Below are 17,138 nucleotides of genomic sequence, written 5' to 3' on the forward strand. Positions count from 1 at the left end.
GGTGTTTTTTTTTTCTCTGGCTTTTAGTGACAATTATTCTAGCATTTTTGATATCTGACAATCACAATTTGAAGGTAAACTGCAAACTCATATTAGTTCGAATTAAAAACTGAATAACATTTTTAGGATTTTCCAGACTACAAGGATTTTCTTTCTGTCTGCCTTGTATTTCAGCAAGTCTTCAGCTTGAATGTGATAAAAGAGAGATCACAGCCCATGTCGGCGGTGAGTTTATCCTTAAATGCAAGTATGGCATAAATAATTTTCTGTACAGCAAAAAGTATTGGTGCAGAGGGCCCTCCAGGAGCAATTGTGAGATTGTGGCAGACTCAGAAAACAATCGAAACACACACAGGTCCCAAGTGATAGATTTAAACAGAAGGGGGCTGTTTGTGAAAGTCACAAATCTCAGATTTGATGATGCTGGAGCGTACTGGGTTGGGATTGATAAAATATATGCTGACATCATGACCCAAGTCAAAGTGATTATCACTGAAGGTAAGAATAAAAGATGCTATGCAACTTAGAAAATAAACATTATTTTACAATAACAGTGAAATATGCTGCATCGCAGCCTCTGTTTGGTGCTAAGCTGACTGGACTGACATTTCTTTTTTTGTGTCAGTTCCAGTGTCCAAGCCCCAACTTTGGTCCCCGAGCTCTCTGGTGGACAGGCCAACATGTTGGGGGAAGTCAGTTACCTTACGCTGTGGTTGTGCAAGGGGCACTGGTGTTCGTTATGCCTGGTATCAGCACATTGACAGAAAGGACTTCCTGCTTCATAAGTCTTCAGACTTGTATCTTCACTGTGGCGCAGTTCAAAAGGACTGTAGTTATTTCTGTATTGGCAGTAATGACATAAGCAGTGAGAAGAGTGAGCTCATCTCTGTGCAGGTGCTGATGCCTGCAAACAGCAGCTGTATCTATGTTGTTAATATTCAGGGTAAGAAAAAATGTGATATTCCATTGTGCAAATATAAATGTGAGAACTGTCTTTACAGTGATTTACTGATTAACAAAATGCTTTTAGAACAATTGCAAAAAAGGTAAAACATGCAGCATTTTTATAGCAACCATTTATATTTACTGACAATATACAATGACTAAAACAACAAGTAAATTATTATATTTCATTTTAAAACATGGCAAGTGTTCTGTTGTAATGTTTGAGCATGGACGTGGTTCTGTTCCCATAGTGATAATTTATTTAGTTTGTTTGTTTTTTAATTTAGAATGAGATTTTTTCAACATTAAGACATTAATTTAAACTTAAAATATTTAGTTTAAGTTTAATAGCGTAGTTAGTGTAGCGTTGATGATTTACACCATTCATAAATGTCCCATGAAAAAGATTACAATATTCATACCCTCATATATTAGTGGCAAAAATAGACTATTTGTGCATTTGTGACACTTTAAAGCCCTAAATTTATGATGAAATTAAAATGGCATTTAATAATTGTTTTTATGCAACTTGTGCATGCATGCATGCATGTCTGCGTGTGTGTAGTATAGTAAACTATTGCTTGGAAGAAAGGATTAATAAAGGCATCGTGTGTAAGTTTTGACTTCAGTGACTCCTAGAGGTTATAACAGATATGACCGTATGTACAAACCCTCTATGTACAAATTTTCCTTAGGGTTATTCTATTTTTTTATTAACAAAAATCAGGTCATTAGTATCATATTCTAAGCATAAAAACACAATAAACATAAAAGAAAGAGTTTAAAGTTACCATGAAATATTCTAAACAACAACGTCTGTTTTCTTCTCTCTTGTTTTTACAATGCTGTAAAAGCTTCATCCTCAAGGTCTATAAAGCATTATCATTGTAATCTTTTCTTTTTCATTACCAGGTCAACCAATTTATGACTGTGCAGACAGAATGAGCACAACCACAGTCACAACACCAACTCTGACCTCCTGCCTAGTTATTATGAACATCAGTGATAACACAAGAAATCAGTCTTTACAACTGAATGAAACCACTCAAGGCTTTTTTTTCATCAGGTTAGTCAATATGCTACTTTTTACTCTATGGAAGAAGCACTAAAGGCTGAAAAGAGAATTTACATTTGTTGAAATTTCACCATAAGATGCTGTCTGAAAACCTGCCCCCCTCCCCTTTTCTTTTCCAGATCATTGACGGGACTGCCACTGTGGTACATATTACTGCGTTGGAGTTCTTTTCTGGCCTTGTTGATAATCATTTGCACAGCTGTTAAATGCACAAGAAGAAGATACAAAAAATATGCCAACCAGAAGAAAAATATTCATTGCAAGCGAATTTACCATGCGTGTCAGTGACCTGAATTTTAGTGTGGTAGTTCTGTGGAAGTTAGAATGATGCCTCTGAGATAGCGGCTTTGTGGCTTAATTGTTGGCCAAAGTTCTTTGATCATGTGGGTGTGTTTGTGAAGAGGGTAGGGCATAAATGTCAGATTGTTTATCAGAATGACTCATGCAATACTGACCAAAGTGGTCTGTTATTTATTTGAAATACTAGAGTTTGAAAGAGTCTACAAGACCATTGAAATAACAGTTTTAATTATGATTGCTGATTGCTTTATCAGATCAACTTTTCATATAGTAGTTACACAATTTTGTATACATTAGTTATACAAAATATTGACATTAAAACCAACAAAGCTTTTTAGAAGGCAGCTAATGATGATTATCACGGTCAAGGAAAATAAAAGGTCTATGATTGTCTTAAGTAGTGAAAATATTAATTTGTGACTTATGGTATTGTCTTAGGTAGGGGAAATAAATGTAAACAAACTTCAGATATTTTATCTTCTATCTAAGGCCCTCTTCACTTCTATAAACTGTTGGAGAGTACCAGGTATATAACTTTTATTTACCTCTAAGTAGACATATCTCCTTTGCGGCATTCCTGACCTAGTCATGTTAGTCCACTATACAGATATATGGAGCGTCATAAGAGAGCCAATCAAGAGGATTGTTTTAATAATAATGATGACTAAGAATGTAGCCCAAGATGATTAAAAAGGTGTGTTTCAGGTCCCTGAATTTCCACATGAATTAGACTGATGATTATTAAAATATATAAATAAATTTGCAGTAAAACAGTCATTGACTACCATGTACTTTTGCTGTTTTTGCATTAGCGACATTAATTGTACTTAAATTGTGGAGTCTGGAAGTTTTATATGATAAATGATGTATTGCTGTTACAGGTTATGAAGAAATGCAAATACCTCACCCACTTATTGTGAAATCAGTATCACAACAATGTGTCAGTACTTGGGCGTTGTAGGGCATTAAAATATGTCATATCAGGTTGATTAAAATCCTAGTGCTGCTGGCTCAACACTAGAAACAGACTAAACTATAAGGTAGAATTCAGCAATATTATCCTTGAATTAGTGATGTAAATGAACTGTAGCATACAGTTGTCCAATTATTTAGTTTACTGGGTCTTGACTGATACTATTTCGTTTCCATTCTCAGAGAAAGTGTCAGAAAATTCCAGGTTAATTACTACTCACATTGTACTGTAGTTGATTTTGTTACACTTAATGTTAAAATAATAAAACTTTTCATTTCAGACATTATAAAATCTCTCTGTATTTTATATATTTCATTTTTAGCAGTGATACTACTTGGGTATTTGATTTATCTCTTAAAGATGCACCAATATACCTATATGCATTATAGGTACAGTGGGGCAAAAAAGCATTTAGTCAGCCACCGATTGTGCAAGTTCCCCCACTTAAAATGATGACAGAGGTCAGTAATTTGCACCAGAGGTACACTTCAACTGTGAGAGACAGAATGTGAAAAAAAAAATCCATGAATTCACATGGTAGGATTTGTAAAGAATTTATTCGTAAATCAGGGTGGAAAATAAGTATTTGGTCACCTCAAACAAGGAAAATCCCTGGCTCTCACAGACCTGTAACGTCTTCTGTAAGAAGCTTTTCTGTCCCCCACTCGTTACCTGTATGAATGGCACCTGTTTGACCTCATCATTTGTATAAAAGACACCTGTCCACAGCCTCAACCAGTCAGACTCCAAACTCCGCCATGGCCAAGACCAAAGAGCTTTCGAAGGACACCAGGAAAAGAATTGTAGACCTGCACCAGACTGGGAAGAGTGAATCTACAATAGGCAAGCAGCTTGGTGTGAAAAAATCAACTGTGGGAGCAATCATCAGAAAATGGAAGACATACAAGACCACTGATAATCTCCCTCGATCTGGGGCTCCACGCAAGATCTCATCCCGTGGGGTCAAAATGATCATGAGAACGGTGAGCAAAGATCCCAGAACCACACGGGGGGACCTGGTGAATGACCTGCAGAGAGCTGGGACCAAAGTAACAAAGGTCACCATCAGTAACACACTACAACGGCAGGGAATCAAATCCCGCAGTGCCAGACGTGTTCCGCTGCTGAAGCCAGTGCATGTCCAGGCCCGTCTGAAGTTTGCCAGAGAGCACATGGATGATACAGCAGAGGATTGGGAGAATGTCATGTGGTCAGATGAAACCAAAGTAGAACTTTTTGGTATAAACTCAACTCGTCATGTTTGGAGGAAGAAGAATACTGAGTTGCATCCCAAGAACACCATACCTACTGTGAAGCATGGGGGTGGAAACATCATGCTATGGGGCTGTTTTTCTGCCAAGGGGACAGGACGACTGATCCGTGTTAAGGACAGAATGAATGGGGCCAAGTATGGTGAGATTTTGAGCCAAAACCTCCTTCCATCAGTGAGAACTTTGAAGATGAAACGAGGCTGGGTCTTCCAACATGACAATGATCCAAAACACACTGCCCGGGCAACAAAGGAGTGGCTCCGTAAGAAGCATTTGAAAGTCCTGGAGTGGCCTAGCCAGTCTCCAGACCTCAACCCCATAGAAAATCTGTGGCGGGAGTTGAAAGTCCGTGTTGCTCGGCGACAGCCCCAAAACATCACTGCTCTTGAGAAGATCTGCATGGAGGAATGGGCCAAAATACCAGCTACTGTGTGTGCAAACCTGGTAAAGACCTATAGTAAACGTTTGACCTCTGTTATTGCCAACAAAGGTTATGTTACAAAGTATTGAGTTGTATTTTTGTTATTGACCAAATACTTATTTTCCACCCTGATTTACGAATAAATTCTTTACAAATCCTACCATGTGAATTCATGGATTTTTTTTTCACATTCTGTCTCTCACAGTTGAAGTGTACCTCTGGTGCAAATTACTGACCTCTGTCATCATTTTAAGTGGGGGAACTTGCACAATCGGTGGCTGACTAAATACTTTTTTGCCCCACTGTATATTGGTACATATACCTTGGTAATATACAATATATGTACCAATACACCTACCAATACCGGGGCCTCTCAGTGGGACATGCCCTGGACACCTCGACAAGGAGACATCCAGGAGAAATCCTGGATGACGATTCTACTCTGAGCCCCTCCCGAATGGCTGAACTTCTCCCTAAGATCATCCACCTTTCAGAGAAAGCTCATTTCTGCCACTTGTATCTGTGACCATAGGTGAGGGTAAAGACATAGAAAGACCAGTAAATCAAGAGCTTCACCACCACAGACCAGTACACGTCCACATCACTGCAGCCGCAGCACTAATCCATCAGTCAATCTCCCGCTCCCCTCTCCTGCCACTTCACACTTGGCTGCGAACCACTTCAGTGCAAGCTGGAGGCTACAACCTGTATCCTGTATCCAAGGTTCAACTAACAGACTCTCTCCTTGCCAGCACCCCGGCATAGACTTTTCCGGGGAGGCTGAGGAGTGTGATCCCCCAATAGTTGGAGCACCCTCCAGTCAACCCCTTCCCAAAGATAGGAACCACTATCCCGGTCTGCCAATCCAGAGTTACCACTCCTGATCTCCAAGCAAAATTGTAGATGCGTGTCAACCAAGACAACCCTAAAGCATGCAGAGCCTTCAGGAACTCAGGGCAAATCACATCCACCACAGGGGCCCTGCCACCAAGGAGTTATTTAACTCCCTCAGTGACCTCACCCTCAGTGATGAACGAGTTGTTCTCCTCGTCCTGAGACTTTGCTTCCTCTATGGAAGAAGTGTCAGTGGGATTAAAGAGGTCATCAAAGTACTCCTTCAACAATCCAACAATATTATGATGATATTCTGTTCCTAACCAAGCTGACTTTGGAGAAGAGGTTGTCACAATCCGCAGTGGCAGACCGAGTGGAGAGTGTGTGGAGGACTCAGGTGCAGACACAGGCGAAGACACGAAACTGAGTTCAAACGAAAAGCGAGCCTTTATTTTGGCTGATGACATGGGGGTCAAACAAGGCAGAAGCACTGTGACGAAACTAAACTATAACTAAACTGGGAAACTAGTACTATGATGCCACAGAAAACTATGAATACAAACATGGTGGGTGAGAACACAGACGACGCGACACAGACTGCATGAAACACGACTAAATACACATAAGGGATGATCAGGGGAAGTGGGCACACATGGGAGCACAGCTGACACACATGAACCTAAAGACAGGACAGGAGAAGTGAAACTAAATACCCTGACATTGAATACAGACTTTCAAAGTAAAACAGGAAACATGGAGATTAGACATGACATGCACTAAACATAACCACGCAGACATGACGCATGAACCAGGGAGACTGAGTACAGGGGGAGATGACATAAACAACTAAAAAACAAAGGACTAAACAGCAATCTAAAAATAAACTAGATGAACTAAACTAACACAAGCACAAATGAATACAAAAGATACATAAAACTCAAACACTGGGTCGCTCGACCCAGGACCATGACAGAGGTTGTCTGCACAGTGGACAGATTGCCTGTCTATCAGAGAAAAACATACAGATAATAAACAGGGAAACCAACTCATGTACAAAAAGACACAAAAATGCTCTCCTTAGCACCAAAAAATCAGATTTAAATTGATTTGAAATATCTGACATTTTGGCCTAAAGTCCTAAATCAACAACTTTTATTCTAATATGCCATTAGTAACCAGCATTGCCGTTTTGGTCTGGTGGGATTGAAGAATAATTGATAAGGTCATCTGAAGAACTGCAGCTGGAAAGTAGGTATCGGCTAAATCTGGTACAATAAATCTCTTCTTTTCGGACATTAATGTTTTTTGTACATAGTCACAGACAAATAAATAAAATATAAATACAAAATACAGGGATCATCAACCATTTATCAAAACAAATGCAAATCTCTGTGGCATTCTGGACATCAACTTCTAGGCTAAACCCAGAAGCACTTTGTAATTCATGTATATGCTGCTTCTGATCACCCTGCACAATCATCATCATAAAATCTGACGCGTCAAAGTGTATGAAGCATAAAAAGTGAATGTCTACAACAGCCAAAACTTTTGGCTGGGACTTCATTTGTTATTTGAACAGAACACTATAAAAGTGTCAAAGGTCCAGTAGATTTACTTTATAGTTATGAGTAAATCTTCCTAATCATAAAACTGTTTTATGTCACAAACAGTAACTGCAATAAATTTCTAAGTTGCAAAAAATCCAAATGGTCATAGCGTATATGTTTTGTGAGACCAGTTTCTTCCGAAGTTTTGGTGAAGTCCAGTGAAGTTGTGTAAAGTTGTAAGCCAGACCATCTCCAAATGTGGGCTGGCTGATCACTCCTATCCCATTAAATGGCTGTGAGTATATGCCTGCCATTAACACTGGAAGATGACCAATAAAAAGCTAGAATGCATGTGAATCATTCAGAGCACATTGGTAAATAGTTTACCAATGTTAGTTCACCGTGTAGTCTATGATTCAGTGGGTGATTATATCAAAGTGAATGTCTAATGTGAGGTGAGCTCCCATTCGCACCTGCATCCTATACTCAGACCCAATCCATGTGTTTTCCAAAACACTAGTTATATCCTTAGACTTTCTGCATATGTGGTGTTTATGGAACATAAATTGCATATATTGTATATTTTATCGTTTTATGTTAGACTTAATATCTCTGACACTGCAGAAAATCTTATCATTACTTATTTTATCTTGATGTCTGTTGCAGTTTAATAGACACAACTTTCAGTTTTCAGTGTCGACTTGCAGTCTACTAGTTGTGGTTGCAGATTACACTTTCAGTTCAAGTAAAGAATCCCGTGACTGTGGAGAAGTTATACAATACACTTGTAAAAAAAAAAATCATTTTGGTGTGGAATTGACAGTACACACCCCCTGATTAAAAGCGCACTTGTTTGTTTTCACTCTGATAGCTATCTTTTTAATTTTACAGTGACATGGAGCATTCAAGCCTGATCCTCTAAAATGTATCAGTAGGTGTTTTGAATAATTTTCAATAGCTTGCTCTGCATTTTTTTCCCTGTAGCCTAAATTGGGCTAATACGTACTATGGAGAAGGGCATTTTTAAAAACTGCATTAATGTCTATTTTCCGTAGATGCCATTTTTGCTCAGTCTGTTTCCTATTGTTAAATCATGAACACTGATCTTCATTGAGTGAATTGTGGCCTGCAGTTCTTTACATTTTTTGGGGGGTTCTCTTGTGACCTCCTGGATGAGTCGTCAATGTGGTTGTGGAGTAATTTAGGTACACTGGCCAATTCAGACGTGCTGGAGGACCTGGTGAGCATTTATAGGGGATCAACATTCATTTTAAAAGTTTCACTGTTACTTTTGCCTGCAATCCTTTTAGCGGCTGTATTTCACAGCCAGCTTAAGCAGGCAACAATCTCAACTTTTCTTATTAAAAAAAGAACCTTTAGAAAATGTCTTACTCACATAAATGTTACATAAACAATAGATTTATTGAGTTATTTACACATAATATTATTTAATAATTTCTAAAGAACCAATTTAATCCTCATTTTTTTGTTTCATGGACAAACTGTGATACTGCTGGAGAAGTAGAAAATACACACATTAAATATCAGCCTGCATCTGACTTTGGTGATAAAGCAAATGCCATTTGTATCCATGGGTTATTAAGACAATGTTAACTCTAATAGACAATGTTTTGATGCATGCTCAATCACCCAGATATCATCCAGAAATCTCAGAAAGTTTATTCTGTTTATCTGGATGTAGCATTTTTGGATCTACTAAATAATTTTTAGATTATGTTTTTAACTCCGTATGGATACCTGTCTTCAGTGACATTAGAGTGTAACACTGGATACAAAATGAATGGAACCACTATTTTCATGTGTGAGGTAAATGGTCAGTGGTCACCTTGGCTTCCTAAGTGTATACCTAAGTCATAAGTTAAAATAATTATTTGCATGTACTGAACTCATTCGAATCGTGATCTCTTTGCTTGAAGTGCAACTTCACCTCCAATTCTTAGCCTAACTCCTCCTGCTGCATATTTCTGAATGCTAAAAAGCAGCTGTAGGAAGACTAAGGGTTCCTGGCCAGCACAAAGATGAATGGAGAGTAATGCCGAATGTCATTTTACCTCTACTACAAGGTTTCTTTTGAAGTAGATGATTTTTCCATTGCAATATTTCGTCATATGCTAGAAAAACATGTTGGTTGCAAGTTGTAATAATTGAAGCTTTTGACTAACTGCTCAAAGCTGGAGCTCGCAGGCTTGTGCTTCCTTTCTGTCTGTCATTTATTTAATTCATGGACCATGGAAGCTAATTCTTAAATTCTTGCTTTATTTGTTTAATTGTATCATTATATTTCAATAATGTAAAGAAATTATTCAATTATTTACCACACACTGAAACGATTAAAAAGAGATGATTATCTTTACCCTATAACCACAAATAAACCCTCAAATTTTTTAACGCTCCCAATTCTAAATCAATAACATAAGCAAATTTGATATTATGCATGTTTCTATTGGTGCCTCTCGCCCTAAGACAGCTGTGATCGGCTCCTGCCTTTCTTTGGTCTTTCTCACATTGAGCTGCAGATGATTCTGCTGGCACCACATGACAAAGGAGTCAACCACAGCTCGGTACCTGGCTTCATCATCCTCAGGGATGCATCCAACCGCCACAGAGACATCAGAAAACTTCTGAAGATGGCGGTCTGTGTGTAGGGGCTGAGGTCTGTGGTGCAGATGGTGAAGAGGAAAGAGTTAGAGGATGGTCCCTTGCGGGCCCCCTGTGTTGCTGATCACCTTGACAATGTTGAAGATGCACATATTGGGGTCTACCTATCGGGTAATAAACAATCCAGGACACAAGATTCTGGAGTCCCACACAAATCCCACACAAGTTGTGTGGCACAGGCTTTGAGGACATGGAGAGTCACCCTGTCTGGTCCAGCAGACTTGCCTGAGAACATCTTCTGACTTGTCTCTGAATCTGGTCATGAGTGAAAGTAACAGTTTGGGGAGGGGTTTCAATACTTTACCAGGAGGCTGTGTTGCAATGTGGAGAGAGAGTGGCTTTGCTGTGGATTGCAGGCTGACTACAGGTAAGTCAGTAGGGGGGGGTGAACATTTATTGCAATCTCAAATCTGTTGAAAAACACGTTCAACTTATTTGCTCTGTCCACACCACCCCCAGCTTCCCTGCTGCTGGATGACCTGAATCCAGCAACTGTTCTCATGCCACTCCACGCCTCTATCGTGCCGTTCTGCTGGAGTTTCCGCTCCAGCTTTCTCCTGTAATTGTCCTTAGCCTTCCTGATCTTGCCCTTCAATAACCTGAACCATTCACACCTCCTCTCTATTGGTAAGATGAGATCAAGTCTGATCACATAAGACCTTGTATGTGAGGAGAAGTATTTTAAATTTAATTCTGGATGTAACAGGGAGCCAATGAAGATAAGCCAATATAGGAGGAATATGCTCTAATATTCCCTGTCAGTATTCACTTTAGACTTAATGTGTAAAAACTTTATAAAGTTATAGAGTAAATCTGTAAAAAGGAATATAGACAAAGTTGATCAAGGTTGTTATCATGTTTAGATGATGGAACATTTAAGACTGTTCAACCAACATGTATCTGTATCAGAATTAAAACCTTTGTTAATCAAAGAGGAAATTATGTGGTTACAGTTGCTCCAAAACTCTAAGAACAGTAACTAACTAAACAAAGTGAAATAATACAGCATATTACAAAGTTACAAAATATAACAAAATGCCTCTCATAAATACAAACAGCTCTGATGATAAATATCCCAGTTAAAACTGACGTGCCTCTCTAATTGTATTGACATTTTAATTTTCTCTGTAGAGGATTTGCTATTAAAGGTGTGCAATTACTACAATGTGTATGTGTATTTAATATGTTTTTTAATTCCAACTTTCCCTTTATAGTCTCAGTTGGACCAGTCTCCTGGTTAATGGTAGATAAAGTCATTTTGGATAACCGCATTGATAGTTTCCTTGTTGTTGAATATGTAGGGGAGACCGGGGATAGTTGTAACGTGGGTCAGTTGTAACACTTCCAATTTCTCCAATCAGGGCTAAGTTTCAAATGATGTGACTCATCCTGTGCATGCCCAATTCAGTTCTGCTATCACCTGTGAAAAATCAGCACATTTTGTCAAACACAGACAATTTAACACGAAAATTTGTAATTTGTATGCCAAAAAGTAAGTTTTTCTACTTTATTTCAATTTCTAATAGCATTATCTGCTTTGCAGTTAAACTCCTCAAACTTAAATTATGTTATTTGTATGTCTATGGGGATATATTCTGTGTAGGTCTTTAGTGCTAATGTTTTAGCCGTTGGCTGTAATGTTAGCTAGTTCATGGCTATAGGAGTCCGGGTCAGTTGTAACAGCAACAGTCTGGGTTAGTTGTAACAATAATGCAGATGTTACAACTTACCACACTATTGCTTTAACTTATATTAAACAAGTTGGGGCAACGACATCAGCAGAGAGAGGTTCACTGGTCTGGTTCACTTGTATATGCGGTTAATGCCATTGGCAACACAATTCCTCCACTGTTTGTGTTCCCACACATACATTATGCAGACCACTCTGTCAGAGATGGACAAGTAGGAAGTATTGGTAGTGGAAATAAATCAGGATGGGTGCAAGAAACAGATTTCCTCCTCTTTCTGAAGCACTTTGCAAACCACACCAAGGTAAGCCATGATAAAAAAGTAATGGAATTGCGATGCTGGTGAACAACCACATTTTTTCAGCTTCATTGTTATGTTCAAAATTGGTGCAAGAGTTGTAGGTTATAATGCCCACTGAGCCAATGAGGCCAAACTCAAGGAAGACCAACCAAAATTTATGAAATATTCAGTTGCAGAAATTTCCATAAATTTTTTTTAAATTTCTTTTTTTTTTTTTTTTTTGGGGGGGGGGGGGGGGGGGTGGAATATGTTCAAAAGCTAGATTTCTGCATTCTGTCACACACACAGCTACATAAATGGCTCTAAGTGCATTCATGTGTTGAATAAACAAAGATTACATGTTAATGTTTTGTTAGTACCCTTATTTCATTGTGTTACATTTCACCCCAGGATATGTTACAACTAACCCAGACCATGGGGTTAATTGTAACATTTCACTCTTTGTGTTTGAGACCATACCATGCAATGGGTAATTGTGCTGCAGAGAAAATAGCTGCACTATTTAATAGCAGAGACATGTAAATACTTTGCATTACATTTTGAATCCACTACCTTAAAAGAGCTCCAATTTACAGACAGAAATGTCATATATGTTACAACTATCCCCGGTCTCCCCTACCACTACAATACACTCATTTTATGTGAATCCACACAAACTTAAGAGCTTTTCTTTCGTGTATTTCATTACTATGTTATAAAGTTTGCAAACTGTGGTCTAAAGTCTGAAACTTTTGGCTAAAGAAAAGGCACGTCACTGTTTGACCGCGCTTCCGAGAAGGGGACGCAACCCACATTAAAACAAACAGAAACCCCAAATAAGCTTTCAGGACAGAACTGGTAGCGGCCACCACTGCGATTCAGACGTAAGGTATGGTATTGTCTGTTTTAACCGTCACTATTATTATTATTATTATTATTATTATTATTATTATTATTATTATTATTATTATTATTTATGGTTGTTTTTTGTTTGTTTGTTTTTACCACCCATGGTATCTTTGGATCAAGGAAGACTGATAGTAGCCTACCATACGTGACCTGCGAGAATTCCCGGACATTTTCCGTACCTAATTGCCATTTAGTTGAACATATGTTGAACGAGCCATCGTGGCCTTCAAGTTATAAAATGTGGAAAGACTTTGGGTTTGTTTTCGGCCGCGACAAAAGGGGAAAAAATGAAGCGAGTATTTTCTGATATTTCATATTTAAAACCTAAACTTGGTTACTTTTAAGGTTTTGGTTTAGCGAACTACATAAACTTGACCGAATGTTTGCACCTCCCACCTGTCCGTTGATTAATTTGTTAGCAGTGACAGATCTTCTTGAATGGAGAGCCTTTGTTAGTACCAGCCATCATGACAGAGTAATATCTCTAATTATCTTTCTTGTGTTTGCCTTTGTTTTGTACCAGAAAGGGCTCTTGGTTTTAGTTAAACCTGTCAGATCCTGTCATGGCTGTTACTGCAGTCCTTCTGCTGAGCAGTCTTGGCTTTTTGGCAATTACTGGTCAAGGTGAGTGGATTAGCTTGAGAAACACAGCATGGTGTTTCGTCTTAAAATTGTGTTCTCTCTTTTTATCTGTATCTTTCTCTCTTTCTTTTCCCATGTACAGCTCAAAACTGTTCCAGTCCTCCTAAAGGAGAAAATATGGATTTAAAGGACAGTGACATTTTTCTAACTAGTTTCCCAGATGGGACCACAGTTACATTTGCCTGTAATATTGGATATGTGTCTGCAGGAAGGTCCCCAAGTGTTACTTGTACTGCTGGAAGTTGGAGCCCTCTGGGGTTGAAATGCCAAAGTAAATATTAACACTTGATTTTAAATTCAAATTGCTTATAGCAGCTGTATTTCACAGCCAGTTTAAGCACATGAGAATGGATGTCAGGTAGAATTTACTCGCTATCCTGGAAACATTCTTAAAATTGTTGTATAAAAAAAATCTCTACCTCTATAAAATGTCTTACTCACATGAACATGTTACATAAACAGTAAACTATATTTGTTGAGATAATTACACATAATATTATCAAAAAAATTCTAAAGGACCAATTTAATCCTTATTTTTCTTGTTTCAGGGAGAAACTGTGGCCCTGTGGGGGACGTTGAAAATGGACAGATTGAATATCGTCCTGGGACTGAATTTGGTGATAAAGCAGTGCTCCTTTGTAACATTGGGTTAGTAATACGATGTTAGCTTTAATAAAAAGTGTTAAGATAATTAGTTTTTTGATCAAAGTTAGTAGTAGCATATTAAATCACTAAAATGTTGCAATTGGATGTCTTAAAAAAACAAAAACATGCTGTTCTGTGTCATGTGAAATAAAATTTCTAAACTAACCTTTTTCCCTCCAATCAGGTATATGCCAATTGGTGGAGGAGAACTCAGTTGTAGAAGCCGAGGGTGGTTGGGCAGGTTGCCTGTATGTGAAGGTTGGTTGTCTTGTCGTAATACAAGTCACACCCCTGATTAAAAGCTCACTGTTTGTTTTCATTCTGATAATTTTTATTTTTATTATACAGTGCCATATTGTGAATCACCGCCTGTAGTACAGGATGGCTCTTTCAGTCCAAATAAAGATTTCTATGAATATAATGAAGTTATACAGTACACCTGTAAAAAGGATTATACACTTGTTGGATCAAGACAGTTGCATTGTTCGGATGATGGAACATTCAAGCCTGAGCCTCCAAAATGTATCAGTAAGTGTTTTGAATTATTTTCAATAACTTATTTTGTTTTTTCTTGTCTACGAAAAATTAGGCTAATACATACTGTGGAAAAGGTCATTTTTGACAACTGCACCAATGTCTACTTTCTTTCCCTGCAGAAGTTGAATGTGGAGATCCAGACATTTCATTTGGACAGTGGAGTAGCGGTGCTCGACCTCCGTATGGATACTTGTCTAATGTAACATTACAGTGTAACGCTGGATACACAATGATTGGATCCGCTACAGTGATGTGTGAGCTAAATGGTCAGTGGTCACCTGGACTTCCTCTGTGCATTCGTAAGTCATAAATCATAATAATTATTTGTAAGTGCTGAGCTCAAGCACGATCTCTTTGCTCTATGTGCAACTTCAACCCCAATTCTGAGCCTAAGTCCTCTTGCTGCATATTTATGAAAAGTGCAAAAAAGGCAGGTAAATGAAGACTAAGGGGTCCTGGCCAGTGATTTTCAGCAAAAAGTGGAGAGTATTGCTGAATGGCACTTTACCTCTACTATGAGCATGGAAATATGAATGGATCTTGGCAGCTAATGTTTGATTTCTTGCATCATTAGACTCCAGTAATGTAAAGACACTTATTGAATTACAGCATTAAGTTAAAGAACTGACAACAGAAGATTTTTACCATATTTACATAGATCATTACTCAGCTTTTTTTTTTTTAACAATTTAATTTCTAATCAGTAACATATATAAAGCCAATATTATGCATGAACTGTTCCTGCTGGAAAATCTGATTCAACTTTTAAGAAACCTATACCTTGGCTTTGGGTAAATGACTACATGAATCACTAAGGACGCACTGATCTAATCAGTGGATATTAGTTTAACTGACAGAATATACAGCTACTCTGTGTCAGATCTCAACTGGAAAAAGCTGGATAAGTGTTTCTCTGCTGAGTGCATGTCCAGTGCTAGCTTTGAATTAAAAAGCTGTTTTTCTCACTGTAGGGACGACACCAGGAACCATTCTTTTTATTTATAAGCAAACATCAGGTTTGGCTTAAACATTGCTTTCAAAGCAGAAATTATGTGGTCAAAGTTGCTCCAAGACTCTAAGTACAGTAACTAACTAAACTAAGTGAAATAATACAGCATATTACAAGGTTATAAAATATAACAAAATTGCTCTAATAAATACAAATAGCTCTAATTATAATTATCTCAGTATATTACACAAAATTAAATATGTATAGCTGAAATTGACGTGCCTCTCTAATCATATCTAATCATATCATTTCATTTTCTCTGTAGATGATTTGGTATTAAGGGTGTGCAATTACTACAATGTGTACGTGTATTTAATATGTATTTTTAAATTCCAACTTTGCCTTTATAGCCTCAATTGGACCAGTCTCCTGGGTAATGATAGATAAGGTCATTTTGGATAACTGTATTGATATCCAGTTTCCTTTTTGTTTCCCACAAGTTGAATATGAAGAGTCCAAATGATGAATAGAATGAGGATTTTTAACCTCTGAAGAGATAGTTGTCATCAGCAACGTTAAAGTGTGAACCTGCCCATATGGAAAAGAAATAGTAAAAACTTATATGACTTAACTCATGAAAGTGGCCACTTTCATGAGTAAATCGTATAAGGCTTACATGATTTACTCATGAAAGTGGCCACTTTCTCATTACTTTCATATATTGTTTTAGTAAGTATCCAAAACATACAAGTTTCATTATATAATTTTTCAAGGGATCTTATATCTGTTTTTACTCTTGTATGCTTTTCATACAAGTTTCACACAAGACAGATACAAACTTTATAAGATTTATATATATCTTTTCCATATGGGTGGATACATAATCAATGCAAACCTTACCGTGACATAAAAACATTACTGGTCACCTGGACTTCCTTAATGTATACACATGTTATGAATTAAAATTGCTTAAGTATATGTAGCTTCACTTCTCAATTGTTGTTAAAATTTGTATTAAATACCTCAGGAGGTTGCTAGCATAATATAGAGATAATTTTGGACAATTCTAGTAATTTCCATTCTGTGAATGTGAAGATCCTGTGATTTGATATGACTGAATAATGGTCTCCTGTCTGTGGTGTTATTTCAGGGAAGATCTGGATAAGTTAAGAAAGGCCTGTGTACCCAGATATACGATATGATATAAATGGTTTGGCTACGTGGAGTGTCACAAAAGTCATCATATTTTGTTTTAGTTTGATTTCCCATTGCTGCATGTGAATGATCATATAATGTTCACTTTTTTGTTTAGAAAACACTATTTGATAAACAGTTGCCACAAGTTTTTGAACATTTCCTTTTGCTTATAATAACCTGGTTTCATGTTAATATGAAATCACTCTTTTTTTAAGTCTCAGTTTTAAACTTCAGTATAAATACATT

General features: G+C 37.6%; 2 protein-coding genes across 5 annotated transcripts; both read left to right on the plus strand.

Moving 5' to 3' along the window:
* Positions 1-119: 119 nt before the first annotated feature.
* Positions 120-3,684, plus strand: LOC146494289 (uncharacterized; the record flags this gene model as incomplete). The annotated part of the gene is made up of 4 exons (XM_085146000.1): positions 120-498; positions 626-943; positions 1,858-2,011; positions 2,140-3,684. Coding segments are annotated over 4 exons (1,020 nt in total), but the record flags the coding sequence as incomplete, so codon positions are not given.
* Positions 3,685-12,802: 9,118 nt separating this feature from the next.
* LOC146494290 (membrane cofactor protein-like) lies at positions 12,803-16,961 on the plus strand. 4 transcript variants are annotated; one of them, XM_085145522.1, is made up of 8 exons: positions 12,803-12,902; positions 13,446-13,546; positions 13,647-13,835; positions 14,113-14,212; positions 14,394-14,467; positions 14,558-14,737; positions 14,866-15,012; positions 16,846-16,961. In XM_085145522.1, the coding sequence occupies exons 2-8, from the start codon at positions 13,486-13,488 to the stop codon at positions 16,863-16,865; spliced, it is 771 nt and encodes a 256-aa protein (XP_085001648.1). In that variant the 5' UTR covers positions 12,803-12,902; positions 13,446-13,485; the 3' UTR covers positions 16,866-16,961. The 4 variants fall into 4 exon arrangements, with proteins under 4 accessions (XP_085001648.1, XP_085001646.1, XP_085001645.1 ...); XM_085145520.1 differs by having other exon boundaries at positions 14,866-15,045; positions 16,846-16,952; XM_085145519.1 differs by lacking the exon at positions 16,846-16,961 and adding an exon at positions 16,196-16,286 and having other exon boundaries at positions 14,866-15,045.
* Positions 16,962-17,138: the final 177 nt, after the last annotated feature.

Source organism: Neolamprologus multifasciatus, chromosome 20 (assembly GCF_963576455.1).
Source record: "Neolamprologus multifasciatus chromosome 20, fNeoMul1.2, whole genome shotgun sequence".
NCBI classification, from domain to species: Eukaryota; Metazoa; Chordata; class Actinopteri; order Cichliformes; family Cichlidae; genus Neolamprologus; species Neolamprologus multifasciatus.